The sequence below is a fragment of the Mesoplodon bidens genome, assembly GCF_964165515.1.
Source record: "Mesoplodon bidens genome assembly, chromosome: 4".
Lineage (NCBI taxonomy): Eukaryota > Metazoa > Chordata > Mammalia > Artiodactyla > Ziphiidae > Mesoplodon > Mesoplodon bidens.
In genome coordinates this window covers 30,638,306-30,654,058 of record NC_138160.1, presented here as the reverse complement: position 1 = coordinate 30,654,058, position 15,753 = coordinate 30,638,306, and the positions used below count along the sequence as shown (strand labels likewise).

The following is a 15,753-nucleotide window of genomic DNA, read 5'->3' as shown; positions in this document are numbered from 1 at the left end:
CTTTGTATTTTGCTGTGTTCACAAAGTTTCTGCATTAAGCATGTATTATCTTTACAATTAGGAGAAACTGCTGTTTCCTCCTAAGTAAACATCTACTTAAATAAACAGATGTCTGCTTTTAAAAAAACACTTTATTCTAAGAACTTTATCATATGCTGTGTTTTGAATAAACCATTAACTTAGTTTGCCTCTCTCCTACACTCAAAGCACTCTGGTGACTCCTTTTATGATAGATCACACTGCCCTCTGCTGCGTCATACAGCTATTTATGTATATGTCTGTCTCCTCCACTGAGAGTTCCTTGAGGTTATCTTCATGCCTGATAGAGCATCTAACACACGATGATCATGTAAATATTTACTGAATAATTCTCACCAGAGGCACTCTTTATTTTTAATCGATAAAAATACAAAGATTTTTCTAATCTGGTGATAAAGAAAATTTTCCAAAACAGCAAAAATCCAAATCAAAAGAAAAACAAAACCCACTTCCTTATTGACTCCAGTTTGCAATCTGCTTTTAGCATCAACCTTGTCCCAGAAGCAACTAAGATCGTCATCCTTCACGGATCTCCCGACCTTCCCCCCTTCTGGGCCAGGTAATAAAGAACTTCTTAGAACCTCAAGCCTGACACTCTGACTTTTCAAAATCCATTCTTATTCATGATGAGCTTTCTTTTTCGGCTACTATAAACCTCTGACATTTTAGTGGCAAATAAAATAGGGGCCTTAGCAAAGTATGCATGGAAGAATACCTTCTGAATTCCAGCCCCACAAATCTAGACAGTATATCTGTTTATTTTTGGTAGAAAGTTTAAGCTTGATTACGTTTTTTAGGATTTCATATTTATGAGAGCATTATTTTATGTAAGGTAGCCCTATAAAATATAGTAACTTGCTTTATTTTCCTTATTATTGTCCATCTGTACAGTTTATAATATATGTAGTACTCAAAATATATAACAATGTGTAGATTCTCAAAGTGTATGCTTTAAATTTATATTCTAAAGTTTAGAATATGATTCCTTTTGAATTTTTCACTAATTAAAACATCTCTTTTTACTTGAAATTTGTAATACTTTGCTAAGTAAAACTAGTTTATCATAATAAAATATTTGAAATGGTTGAAACATGCTCTACATCAAGATTATGATTTGTATTCTTGTATATTTTTGTTTCTACTGAAGAACCAACTGCCTTTTCTGAGTTAAGCTTACCACAAGAAACAGAAAATACAAACTATTCACTTCCTTTTAGTGGATTCTACCCAGGAACCACAGTTTTCAAACTAATGAATTTATATTCTTAATAACAATTCCAAGCGTGACTAAGCAACAATATGGTCAGACACCTTTCACATACAGAAGAGATAGGTTCTAGTTCAATAAGCCCCATCTATATCTGCCTGACAAGTTACAGACATTAAGAGGAATAGAGGTCTTAATCCCAGAGGATTTGTTTTATTGTATTTGTGCGTAAAGTAAAGGGATGGCTTTAAATTATCTGGAAAACTGCTTCAATCCATTTTCTAAAAATCAGACACACATACAAAAAGAATGAATAAAAAAACAACCGATATTACCAAGCACATCCCATTTTATGTTGTGCAGAATCTTGGCGCTGTTGGAATGGAGACAAACAGTACAATTTTAAATGGCCCATTCAGTGTTACTTTTTAATAATAAAGATCATAAAAACCAAGTAATTGAACTTTGAATTAGAGAAGCTATTCTACCCCAATATTTATAATACTTCGAAGAAGCAATCCTTATTCTTTTCTCATCTCCTTTAATCCAACACTCAAAGGTTGCTATTTCTGCGATTTGCAACCAAGAGGTGATCTCTTTGAGGTGTGTAGTACAGACATACCTCGTTCTATTGAACTTCCCAGATATTGCATTTTTTTACAAATTCAAAGTTTGTGGCAACCATACCTCAAGGAAGTCTATGGGTGCCACTTTTCCAACAGCATTTGCTTGCCTTGTGTCTCTGTGTCATATTTTGGTAATTCTCACAATATTTCAAACATTTTCATTATTATTATACCTGTTATGGTGATCTGTGATCAGTGATCTTAGATGTTACTACTGTAATAGTAATTTTGGGGGGGCACTTAAACCACGACCATATAAGTTATGATGGCCAACTTAATAAATGTGTATGATGACTGCTCCACCAACCAGCCTGCTCCCCCATCCCTCTCCCTCTTCTCAGGCCTCCCTATTCCCTGAGATACAGCAATATTGAAATTAGGCCAGTTAATAACCTTATAGTGGCCTCTAAGTGTTTGAGTGAAAGGAAGAGTCACATGTCTCTCACTTTAGATCAAAAGTTAGAAATGATTAAGTTTAGTGAGAAAGGCATGTCTAAAGCCAAGATAGGCCAAAAACTAGGCCTCTTGCACCAAACAGTTAGCAAATATGTGACTGTGAAGGAAACGTTCCTGAAGGAAATTGAAAGTGCTACTCCAGTGAACACATGAATGATAAGAAAGTGAAACAGACTTATTGCTGATATGGAGAAAGTTCTAGTGGTCTGGAGAGAAGATCAAACCAGCCACAATATTCCTTCAAGCCAAAGCTTAATCAAGAACAAGGCCCTGACTCTTTTCAGTTCTGTAAAGGCTGAGAGAGTTGAGGAAGCTGCAAAAGAAAAGTCTGAAGCTAGCAGAGGTTGGTTCATGAGGTTGAAGGAAAGAAACCATCTCCATAACATAAATGTGCAAGGTGAAGCAGCAAGTGCTGATGTAGAAGCTGCAGCAAGTTATCCAGAAGATCTAGCTCAGATCATTAATGAAGGTGGCTACACTAAACAACTGATTTTCAGTGGAGACGAAACAGCCTTATACTGGAAGAAGATGCCATCTAGGACTTTTCATAGCTAGAGAGGAGAAGTCAATGCCTGGCCTCAAAGTTTCAAAGGACAGGCTGACTCTCTTGTTAGCGGCTAATGCAGCTGGAGACTTTAAATAGAAGCCAGTGCTTATTTAGCATTCTGAAAATTTAGGGCCCTTAAGAATTATGATAAATCTACTCTGCCTGTGTCCTATAAATGGAACAACAAAGCCTGGATGATGGCACACCTGTTTACGACATGGTTTGCTGACTATTTTAAGCCCACTGTTGTGACCTACTGCTCAGAAAAAGATTCCTTTCAAAATATTACTGTTCAGTGACAATATATCTGGTCACTCAAGAGCTCTGACGGAGATGTAAAACAAGATTAATGTCATTCATGCCTGCTAACACAACATCCACTTTTCACCCCATGGATCAAGGAGTCACTTTGACATTCAAGTCTTATTATTTAAGAAGTACATTTTGTAAGGCTATAGCTGCCATAGATAGTGATTCCTCTGATGGATCTGGACAAAGGCATTTGAAAACCTTCTGGAAAGGATTCACCATTCTAGATGCCATTAAGAACATTTATGATTCATGGGAAGAGGTCAAAATATCCACATTCACAGGAGTTTGCAAGAAGTTGATTCCAACCCTCATGGATGACTTTGAGGAGTTCCAGACTTCAGTGGAGGAAATAAGTACAGATGTGGTGGAAATAGCAAGAGAACTAGAATTAGACGTGGAGCCTGAAGATGTGGCTGAATTGCTGCAATCTGATGATGAAACTTGAACAGATGAGGAGTTGCTTCTCATGGATGAGCAAAGAAAGTGGTTTCCTGCTCATCTAGTCCTGGTGAAGATGCTGCAAAGGTTGTTGAAATGACAATAAAGGATTTAGAATAAACTTAGTTGAGGGTTTGAGGGGACTGCCTCCAATTTTGAAAGAAGTTCTGTGAGTAAAATGTTATCAAACAGCATTGCATGCTACAGAGAAATCATTCGTGAAAGGAAAAGTCAACTGATGCTGCAAACTTCATTGTTGTCTTATGTTAAGACATTGCCACAGTCACCCCAGCCTTCAGCATCCACCAGCCTGATCAGTCAGCAGCCACAGACACTGAGGCAAGACCCTCCACCAGCCAAAAGATTATGACTCTCTGAAGGCTCACATGATGGTTAGCATTTTTTAGCAATAAAGTATTTTTAAATTAAGATACATATATTGCTATTGCACACTTAACAGACTACAGTATAGTGTAAATGTAACTTTTATATGCACTGGGAAACCAAAGAATTTGTGTGACTCACTGTATTGTGATACTCATTTTATTGCAGTGGTCTGGATCCCAATCAGCAATATCTCTTTCGTATGCCTATAATTCTATTCTTGCAGCCAAGACCACAGTCTTATCCCATCAATTCACTTCATAGAACAATGGCCTAGAATAATGGTCATCTTTACTTCTCTCTTCGGCTATCATTAAAGAGGGGGAAGGGGCAGAATTTGCTAACAGTTTTATAACATTCTATAAGAAATATATATTAATGTACACAGATGGTTCACTACCAATTCAGCTTTTATAATCTGTAGAATTTCTCTCAGTACTCAATTTCATGATTCTAAAGAAAACTGTCTATTTCACCTGCGACCTAATTTTCACTTACTTTTCTGAGAGTAAACAGACTGTAGCGAAACATCTTGCCGTCACACTTTTTTAGCAGAATTAGTGCTCTCAGGAGCACTGCCTACTACTCTGTTAGTGCCAACAGCGACATCTACTGGTGAGTTCAGTGCAAGACCGTTAAAACAGTAGAAACTGACTATAGGTTTAAAAATTTTTGTAAACATGTTTTTTACAGTGAAGAAAAACAATGTTTTTATGACATCAACTTTTGTGCAAAGGAATGTTGATATGAACAGTGAAGAACAAGGTATGTAGCTTCTCTTTATTACAAGAACCTCAGAAATTTTGTTTTACCATCCATATCTTAATCTCTGTGTGTGTGTATGGTAGTGTGGTGGTTGAGTGACAAAACATGAAGGAAAGCATTTGGTAAGCTAAGTCCCATGATCAAAGTGAATAGTTACTGGGTAAAAGGTAGGCAGGAAGAAAGTACTAGGCAGCTCACTGGCTATTTTGACTTTGATTAGTTAACATTACCCCTTGTTTAATCATGACTTTAGAAAATTAGCATTAAATAAGTAGAAAATAGAGAGGAAAAGTATTTCACTAAAGATATATTGACTCTTTAATTCTGTTCTTTTAGGTCCTGTGAAACATTCTGAACATGTTCTAAGACCTGCTATCTTGCAGCCACCTCAAGCTCAGAAGTGTATAAAAGTAAGAAAAGCATTTGGACACGATGTGCTGGAATCCTGCAAGAGTAGAGAAAAAAACAAAAGTAAGGTAAGAAAACCTCCTATGGTAGGACTGACCTCAATTCCCCATCCTTCTTTTGGTAGATTGTTGTGGGCCCCCATATCCGGAATTAGGGGCTGCCTGACCTTTGTTCTGCTGCTGAAGCAGCTACCAGGCTGGAAAAACAGCTGGACAAGATAGCCAAAAGCCCTCAGTAACCTTATTAAACTTGTCCTCTTAAACTGGAGGGTTGCTCCCGGGAACAAGTCTTGTGTTATCTCCTAAGCTGTATAGCTGAGTCCTGTGTAGTGGGGACCCTTGGGGTCTTGTTCTGGTGCATTGATCCCATGTGAGAAGAGGGGAGCAATGTGGTGGCAGGCGCCAGGAGTCAGATGTCAAAAAAAGGAAAGGGATTTTTTTTGTATATTCAACTGGTGGACATGCTAGTGTGGCTTCCCTTCCAGACCCATCTTCATGGAAACAGGAGTAACGAACTACCTCCACAGTGTAATTGGGAGGGCTTGGGAAGCCTCTGGAGACAGAAACAAATTCTCTCTTCCAACTGAATCACTTGCTGTGGGCCTTTCTAAGGAGATACTCATTTTACTCAGGCCATGCAGATATGGGCTTGGGGATATTCTGTTCCTATAGTTCTATCTGTGTCTTCCAGAAGCAGACACTTGAGAGGAAGGGAACGCAGGATCAATATTGAGAGTTACTCCCTCAGTCATTTGTTTCCAGCTAAACCACTGAGGGTTGATCACCTGGTTTTGTTTTTTTTCCCAGACTGAACATGAGGACAGTGACAGTTGGAAGTGTTAAAATACCAATCATTTAATCAATTCAGTGAAAATAATCCAATTGGTACTAATCCTACCTTTACTGCTATCTGTGTTTTCAATGACACATGGAAGTGTTAAAATACCAATCATTTAATCAATTCAGTGAAAATAATCCGATTGGTACTAATCCTACCTTTACTGCTATCTAACTGTGTTTGCATTCTTAGACAAAGCACCCAACCTTCTCTTTTTTTTTTTTTTTTTTTTTTTGCGGTACGTGGGCCTCTCACTGTTGTGGCCTCTCCCGTTGTGGAGCACAGGCTCCGGACGCGCAGGCTCAGCGGCCATGGCTCACAGGCCTAGCCGCTCTGCGGCATGTGGGATCTTCCCGGACCGGGGCACGAACCCGCCTCCCCTGCATCGGCAGGCGGACTCTCAACCACTGCGCCACCAGAGAAGCCCTACCATCATTTTTATATTTCCAAATCTTTTTCTTTGTTAAGACATGATTTCATGAGACCCATTATGAATTTTAAAAATCATTTCATCATTTATGCATGATATATGATGTGACTTTTAGGTATAACATATTTTAAATTTCAAATCGGTAGTTTATTAAACATTTTCACTTAAATATAATCATCACCATATTACATAAATTCTTTACCTATTTAAGGAGTGATACATGTTGTTTAATTTGTTTTAAAGTATGTAAGAAAAAGTATTATGTGTTGACTAATTTCTAAAATGTTATTACATTGCTTTTGATTTTGGAATGGCATGTTCTATAAATTATAGATTAAAATTTTTATTGCACATTATATCAAAAGTTGATCAATATTTATTTTTGCCATGATTTTTTGGAATCCTGCATTGCATGTATTTAAAATAAAATTTGTAACAAAATAAAAATAAAGCATAAGATAAATTTTCAGGCTATTGTTTATAAGCATTTCTTCTTGAATAACTTATTAAGGGCGTAAATAGAACTTATTCCTAATAAGTGAAAAGCCTAATTGGATATGCCCATCATTGAATTTTCTCCACTGAATGATGATTTTTGAAGATCTAAAGACAAACTATATATAAGATGCTATGTCAAATGGATAATTAATATGAACCTGCTGTATAATAAAATAAAATAAAATTCAAAAATTAAAAATGATGCTATGTCAGAATTCTGACAAAATAATATAATTTATAGTTCTAGTAAGAATTATCTGTAGGTGAATTTTATAGAACACTTATTTTTATTATCTTTATTAACTTGTATATCAAAATTAGAGCAATTTTCATTCATCCTGTCATTAATTTTGGTCACTTATTGCATATAATTCAAATAATATATGCCTAATAACAACTATCTCAACCAACATAGAGTTAAAAACTACCATTTTGGCTGAGATAAATCATCTGAGTGACTGAGTCATAAGCATGTACTTTGATCTTTGCTAACCAACGGCACATACTCTCTTGACATATTTCTCAGCTCTCAAATTCTGTTACAAAGGGAAAAATACTCAAAATTATTTTTATTGATTGATATAAAATTAAAGTGGAAACAGACCCCATTTACCTTTACAGATAGGAAGTCCCTGCAACATCTTTGAAAATCCCTGGTGGAGGAAGGGCTGTGTCCACAAAACACTGAGGACACTAGATTAGATAACTGATAGGGTTCCTTCCAGTTCTAAAACTGCTCACTCCTTCATTTATACATTAATACAGGTAAGGTGCATCTGTATATACACATCAGATGGAGTAACTAACTGATATAGTTACCAGTCGGAAGTTTCTAGAGGAAGAGATGGAGTTTTCTCTCACACTGGGTGGCCATGATGGTGAAGCTTTTAGGGTGTTTCCAGGGATTAAATAGTCCAGGGATTAAATAGTCCTGAAAGATATTTACTAATCTAGAAATGAGAATTAACTCCACTTGGCTAAAGGGGTAAAAGTAACAAAAGGAGGTGGGATTTTTGAATGTTCGCACTCAGTCTCTGGTGTCAGGCAGACCCAGGCTTGAATATCAGTCCCCTTTCCTTGTTGCCCAGGCCTGCCGCCATTATTTAAGCTTGTTAGGTCAGTTTACTTACCTGTAAAATGTGTTTAATAGAAGTACAAAGTGTAGAGAGTTGTTCTGAGGAGTGTATGGAATAATGTATATAAAATGTTTAGGGTAGTACTTGAACAAAGTAAGTTTTCAACGCATTTATATATCTAGTAAGGCAGTTTAAATGAACTTTTTGATGGATTTTTTTTCTTTCAGATTTCTGAGGAGAACTCCTATTTGCTAAGTGAAAATTTACCAGGTGCCAGAATTTCAGTCCAGCTGTCTACTAACCAGAATTTTTTAGGTCCTACATCAGTAGGGTAAGTTAGTGGTGGGGAAACAGGTGTTGTTCGTTCATTCTTGCTTTCTTTTATCATTATAGCCATTTCCAGGAAAAATTTTTCTGACATTGTACAGATAAAATGCCAAGATTTCTGTTTGAAAGGAGATTTTATAAATATACAAATTTAAAATGTTTTTTAAAACATCTCTAATATTTAAATATTATCATATTGATATTGGATCATCTCTGTTGTCTTGTTGACTTGGGTAAGTATGTTTCAAATAGGTACAGCTAAATTTTTATTTAGTTAGGCATTAATTATTGGCTAATAGATTAGCCTTTCCATGGCATTCTTTCTTTCCCCTCTTTTAAATTATTTCTGGCATTATTATTTATTAACATAGGTTGGATAGACAACAAAGAAAGCAGTAGAAATATGCAAAATGAAAGTTAATATTTACTAGCATCACCAGTGATAAGGGCATGTTTGATCTGAGAGAAGATTACAACTAGCCGTGGACATTCTGGACTCGAGATTAGGGCCCATGCACGAACCTCAGCCCTTACCTACTGTGCACACTGGGGATGCAATAGGGATCCCGGAGTCCATCTGCCAACAAATAGAGGGCTGCATGTCTTTGAGTTTGTCATTATGCAAAACACTTAAAACACTAAAAAAAAGTTTCTGGGAGGGAAAAACCAAATTAAACCACTGCACACTCAAGTATAACTGAGAAGATAGATTGGCTTTGCTTTTGCCCTGAGACCTTGGATCACTAAAAGCATTGGCCAGTTGGGGAAGAGGACAGTGGAGACTGGAGACTGGAGACGAGTCAGTGCCGGAAAACCAAAAAGATAAGGGCTGGGCAGCTCCCCTGTTGATCACACAGCCTGTTTGGACTGGTCTTGGCCAGTGCTGTAACAGCCGTCAAATATTTTGAATAGCATCCCTGGAAGTACCTATCTCAAGTTTTCCATTATTTCTCATTAACTTCAGATAAACAAAAGTTAGCAGATGTTTTTATGCTTTACATAAATCTATTAAATCATCTGATTATTTCATGTGCTAAGGTTTAAAATGGCTATATTCATTGCTACTATATTTAAAATAACAAATGCTTATTTCTTTTCCTTAGATGTCAACCAAATGAAGATAAGTATTCTTTTAAAAGCTGCAGTTCTGATTTCGTTTTTGGAGAAAACATGGTAGAAAGAGTTTTGGTAAGATTTTGGCAAATGTTTCTATTATTATATAGAGGGCTGTCACTTCCAATATCTGAAGGCAAATTAATTAAGACAGTGTTAATTGGAGCGTACTTTTTAACTCCTGAGTTCAAAGGCACATTTCCTATCTTTAACTGGAAAGGTTCTCCTGGGAAGCAAGTTCTACTTGTTAAAATAATAGACAAGAACCACAGAGGAAGGGAATTGTATAATTATAACATTATTACTGATAAGAAATATTAAATACTTCTTTGACTTGCATTAAACCAGAGGTAGCCAAGGAAATCCCAGAACTGTCTGCAATAGTTAGATAAACTCAACTGGCCATGATATTTTAATACAGTTATTCAATAGCATTTTTCATAACAAGATGCATTTAAAATCATTTGCCAAATTTTTCTCATTAACCACAATTTTCCCCTTCAAGCTTTTACACTGAAAAGCATTATTATAAATTTTTTCACTAGCTGTAAGAGGAAAATCATAGTCTTTTCCTTGCCTAGGAGAATGTACTTGCCAAGTGAAATCCCCCGATTATTACTACCATCATCCTTAATTAATACTGAGCATCCTCCTACGTGAGGCAGTTGCTGTTCTGACCTCCACAGGGCACGTTTCTAAAACAGAGCATGATCTACAGTGGGGAATTATACAGCCAAGTGGAAGCTGTGCAGCAAATGTGCCCATGGTTTTATCTGGTCCAACACATCTTTATACTCTTTCCACTTTCACCCAGACCAGAATCTTGGCTGAGACAAGACAAGGAAGCTAGCTTGTCTCAGGGCTATTAGTTACATGAAGAATCCCACGGAGGATGTACAGATGTTAAAACCTGTGCAAGGGCTCAGAATGACAAAAGGACCTCAACTCATGAGGCCTGTTTATTCCAAGATTTTAAGGGCTTTCACAAATCAGTTACTTTTAAGATCTAGCTTATTCTACACCTGCCTCAGGCTTAACCCCAGTTCCAAGAGAAGTATCACAGCTTCTCAGCTTTGAGGCACCCTTCTGCCACTCCCAAGATGAAGGTCAGCTCCAGCAATCCTAGAGCTGTTGACCCACACCTTTGGATCTGAACCAGAATGGACCAACTTCCAGGCAATATATTTAGGCACATTTATTCTAGATTAGTCACAGCTTCTGTAAGATGTCACAGACACAAATAAAATACTCTTCAAACCTCATGGGATCAACTTTAACATTCAACTCATTTAACAGACATAGACTGTGTTCTTATGCTATATAAAGCATTGGCATTGGTCTCAAGTTTGGTGGCATATTACAATCATCTGGTGAGCCTTCAGAGGACTTATGCCTCGCCATCCCCCCTAACCAATTAGATCAGGATCTTCGTGGGTGAGGCCAGGTGTCAGGTGATTTGAATATACAGCCAGGATTGAAAACCACCTGGGTAAGTGGTTATGCAAAGCTAAAGAAGACCCTGTCCTCTAGAGATGTTTATCGTCCAGTAAGGGGAAAGAGAGAGATACCTATACAAATGAACTACAGTGGGAATTACAGATTTGGTGTGAGGAGGTAGGTACCTGTGTGCATTTCCTATGGGCGCTTCAACTTTGACTTACAAAGGAACCTGAGCTTCCTGTCTCCTTAAGCTGATAACATGCTAGGATAGCAGGAACTGTAGAGATCACCTGTGTTTGTCCTCTAGTTAATCCTGTAATCCTGTGGCTGTGTGATTTGGGGGCCAGGATGCCCTCCTGATTTGTTTGCTGACCATGTGCTTTTAGAGTGAGTCATTAAATTTTCTGTGCTTTAGTTTCTGTTTTCTTAAAATGGAAATAGTTACACCCATCTCTACCAATTTTAACAGATTATCTTGATGTCCAGTTAAATAATGTGAAAGAATCTTGAATTAGTAAGGGAAAAGATATAAACCTAAGTTCTGAAGTATTGCCCAGTTCTCCCTGTTCTGCAGGGAGCTATGCAGGGGGCTGTACAGGAGGTTATAAATGGCATGGAAATTACTTGGTCTTTTTTCACACAGGCATTGATTACAACACATGTGCGAACCCCCAGGTACACAGCCTTAAAAAGTGATTGTTGGCAAAAATTGTCTTAGAGGAAAAGTTAGGATTCCTTCTGTAGTGATGATGTGAGACAGCTAGTGGGTTCTTTGGATAACTTTTTAATTTTTAAAATGAACTGGATAGAAAGAGTGGATTGTTGGGAATACTGAAATACCTTGAAAAAGTGACAAGAGCTGCACCTCCTTCTAGGCATCAGGTTAGTGTGGTGGTAGCATGGAACAGCTACTACCTCCTTTTGGGTCTCGAAAAGCTTTCCCATTGCCCCTGGAACTAGATGCCACCTGAAGTAGGCTGGTGGTAACTAGACTGTTTCCTGAGATCAGAACCAAGTTCTTCTAATAATGGGGAGGAAAATCAAGGTCTTCTAATAATGGGGAGGGATTCTCTATTCAGCACAAAAGGAGCCCAAAACAAAAACAGAGTTTTTGGGTTTGTTTGCCACCCTGAGAAGAACAAAAGTATCTCTTGGCTTACTGCAAATATATGGGGATAAAATTAAGTAATACATCTTTTTCCCCCACTTAGGGTACTCAAAAACTCACTCAGCCTCAACTTGAAAATGATTCACACATCAAGGAAAAACCATTCAAATTCACTTTAAAATTTCCTATCAACGCTCCAAACTCAAGTAAGAATTATTTCATTTGTAAAACATCTGATTCAACTGGTGTATTTCCTGTTTTTCCATGTCATTTGTTTAATATCTATAAAATACAAAAACAATAGCCCAGTGTTTTAAAATGTTTGGTGAAGATTAAAGCATATAAACATGATATATAAGCTTTAATAATTGTTCGACTTAATGATATGGAGGATCGTTAAAGAGATCTGCCTCAACTCAAGCAGTCTGATTTTTTGGAAACACTCGTTGTTATAAAAAGCTAAGGCTACATGCATGTTAACAGGGGCAAGAAAGAACTTTCACAGTAGGGAAGATGGGGCATTTTATGTGGTCTTTCCCCCTATTTTCTCTCAGGAACAGACTCTCTTAAGAATATACCCCTAACTGAATCAGCTGCTGCTTTCTCTTCTAAACCATCACCAAAATGTTTGCTGGAGAAAACTGATGTCACAACCGGGGAGGAGACAGAACACAGTGTGTTAAAGGTCTGTGCGTCACGTATTGCTCTTCCTGGCCACACCTCCACGTGTGGAATAAGCTACCCTTAGCAGAGACAGCTTGAAAAATAAAGGCAGAAGTATACTTTTCAGAAAGACTGAGATGCTTAAATAAAAATGTTACAGGCTTCCAAGGATTAAACCAATATTTTGTCATATTCTTACATTTGTATGTGTAATTTGCAGGAAAATGGATTGCTGTCTTTACAACCATGCCCGTTGGTCCCTTAGAAAGAAGACAACCAAGGACCCTGTCTTAAAACAACCTATGTTTTACACTTTTCATGTCAGCTTTTATAATTTGTTGTTATCATATGATTTAAAATTCTATTTACACTGAAAGTTAAAAATGCAGATAAGATGAATTGATTTCAGTTCAAGATAATAAAAAGGTTTTTTGTTTTCCTTTAAAAGTTCCTTTTTTTAAATTGTAGTAGAGTTGATTTACAATGTTGTGTTAATTTCTGCTGTACAGCCAAGTGACTCAGTTATACATATATATACATTCTTTTTTAGATTCTTTTTCTTTGTGCTTTATCTCAGAATATTGAATATAGCTCCCTGTGCTATGCTATGTTTATCCTAAAGGTTCTTTTAAATAAGTTTTGAATTTCACATGAATCAAGAATTTCACAGATGTAGTATATAGTATCACACCTAGGATTCAAATGTTGAGTGGTATAGCTGTCAATCTAGGCATATAAAATGTAATCACTACAACTTAATCATTTTCAACAAAGCACAGATTTCCCTTAGCCTTATTCCCTGTGTTTTACCCCAAACTTTCTTCATTCCTATTTTCTTCCCCCTTGATCTACTGATACACTTACTGTACAAGTGTGTCTCACAGCATAACTCTCAGATCAGATTAATCCCAGATTCACTGAAGTAATCACTAGGGGTGAGGCCCTGACATGCTATATTTTTAACAAGTCATCTAGGTGATTCTTGTACATAGTAGTATTTGAGAACCACTGGTAAGCATTAAATTATAGTATGGTACTCTGTGGTATCACATGCTAGTTCAGATGCTGTATTTGTTAAAATTTTTAAAGCATACAAATAATTCCATGATTCCTTAACTTTCAGATAAATTACATAATTCAAATAACATTGTTTAATTTAAAAGTTGGTATACATAGATATATTGTTAAGTGAAAAAGAAAGATGCAGAAAGTATTTATGGTATTCTACCATTTATAGAAAAAATAGGAGGAAAATATATACATATTGGCATGTATATACATACAAATATCTCTAGAAGGATAAACAAAATATTAGCAACAGTGATTACCTGTTGTAGGGGGTGAAAACTGGTAGATGGGGAACTAGTGTTGGTGGGGTTACTTTTCACTTTGTACATCTTTTTGCTTTTTAATGTTTGAACTATTCAAAAACTGTATTGTTTCAGAAGCTAAGTAAAATTTTAAAGCTGGTTTAGAAATCATTAACAAAGGTTATTCTGGTAAAATATCAGACAAATAAAAGGGTTATAGCATAGGAAAGAGATCACTTTGAAAATTTTTCTATATTTTGACATTTAAAAAAATTGTCTTTTAGATCAACTGCAAGCTTTTTATATTCAACAAAACAACACAGTCCTGGATTGAAAGGGGCAGAGGGGCTTTGAGACTGAATGACAGAGCAAGCAGTGATTGTGGAACATTCCAGTCAAGACTAAGTAAGGAATCATTTTGTAAAGCGAGTCAGTATTTCTCAGCGAAATTTTTCCAATATAAGTACACATCATTTTCTGGAGATGTGTTATGTGTCAATAAATTAGACTGCTGTCAATAAATTAAACAATATTATTTTTAATGTACTAGAGGAGCTTCCTATTTAAAGTAGGCTCTGATGTCAGACTATACAGGTTCTAGTTCTGGCTCCATTACTAACTGGTGACCTTGGACAAATTACTTAATCTCCTTCTGCCCCAGTTGCATCAGTTTAACATGGAAATAATAGAAGTCCATGACTTAGTGAGTGTGAGAATTCAGTGAGATAATGCACATAAAGCACCTATGACCGAGCCCAGCACACACCTAAACAGTAACCTCATTATTATTTAAAGAAATGTGATGAATTTATTTTTGAAATGGAATAGTTTTTCTAAAAGAGAATACTTGCCCTGTAATTTTTTCTTGGCATTCTAAACACAGTGTGTGGGTTGGGATGAAAGGTCAATTTCCAAGTAAATAAAGGTGTGTGGTTATTGAATCCTTCAGGCAGAGTGTTGGTCAGAATTTGGTCAGCCAAACCAAAAGCCTGAGGAGGTTTCTGGCATCCAAAAGACACACTGGGCATTGTTCAGAGGTCCAAACTGAAAGTAAGCACAGGCAGAGATCTGGGCAGGGGTGGATGGGTTTACTGGTCAATATCGGGTGATCAAATCTTGTGGAGGAGACCACAAGTAGAAGCTGGTAAATGGATATTTGGTGAGTTTCAGATATCAAGCTCAAGAAGTGAGTAAGGAATAGAATTCAGACTAAGAGAGTAGAAGCACTGGCAAACAGGTTTCTAAATAACCTGACTATCATTCCCAAGGCAGGTATTAGCTGTTTTCTACTCTGGTTTAATTTCACTCCTTCCACTACTTGCCAAAAAAATGCACAAAACAACTTTTCTTTTAATTATACAGGTAATACATGTCCATTACAGAAGACGGAAAATATGGATCGACAAGAAGAAAAAAAATTTAATTACTCATAGGCCTATCTTCCTGTAGTAGCTAGCTTCTGTCAATAAAATATATTCTTAAGGACTTTGTATACAATAAATGTATACAATACATTGAAAAATTTGTGATAAATGGTGTTTATAGTACTTTGTAACCTGATTTTTTCTTTTGCATAGTATACCATGGTCACCTTTCTACATTAATAATTATCTTTCTTTAGTATTCTTAATAAGTTCATAATATCCTCAATAGCGGTACCATCATTTATTTAACTAATTCCATTTTTTGAATGCTTAAAGTTTTCGTTTCAGTTTTCTCCATTATAAACAATTCTTGGGTAAATATTCTTCAGACCATTATGTCCTCAA

The 15,753-nt window shown here is 36.5% G+C and overlaps 1 protein-coding gene across 6 annotated transcripts in view; it reads left to right on the top strand.

The window, feature by feature from the left end:
• Positions 1-15,753, top strand: part of RANBP3L (RAN binding protein 3 like) — a 49,746-nt gene that overhangs the window by 26,183 nt on the left and 7,810 nt on the right. For 3 of the 6 annotated variants that reach the window (XM_081231975.1, XM_081231978.1, XM_081231974.1), the window contains 8 exons: positions 524-598; positions 4,703-4,774; positions 5,111-5,250; positions 8,251-8,354; positions 9,454-9,538; positions 12,115-12,217; positions 12,566-12,696; positions 14,269-14,389. In XM_081231975.1, the coding sequence (XP_081088101.1) occupies positions 524-598; positions 4,703-4,774; positions 5,111-5,250; positions 8,251-8,354; positions 9,454-9,538; positions 12,115-12,217; positions 12,566-12,696; positions 14,269-14,389 (831 nt within the window). The remainder of the gene's footprint in view (positions 1-523; positions 599-4,702; positions 4,775-5,110; positions 5,251-8,250; positions 8,355-9,453; positions 9,539-12,114; positions 12,218-12,565; positions 12,697-14,268; positions 14,390-15,753) is intronic. The other 3 variants (XM_081231977.1, XM_081231976.1, XM_081231979.1) reach the window with 3 other exon arrangements.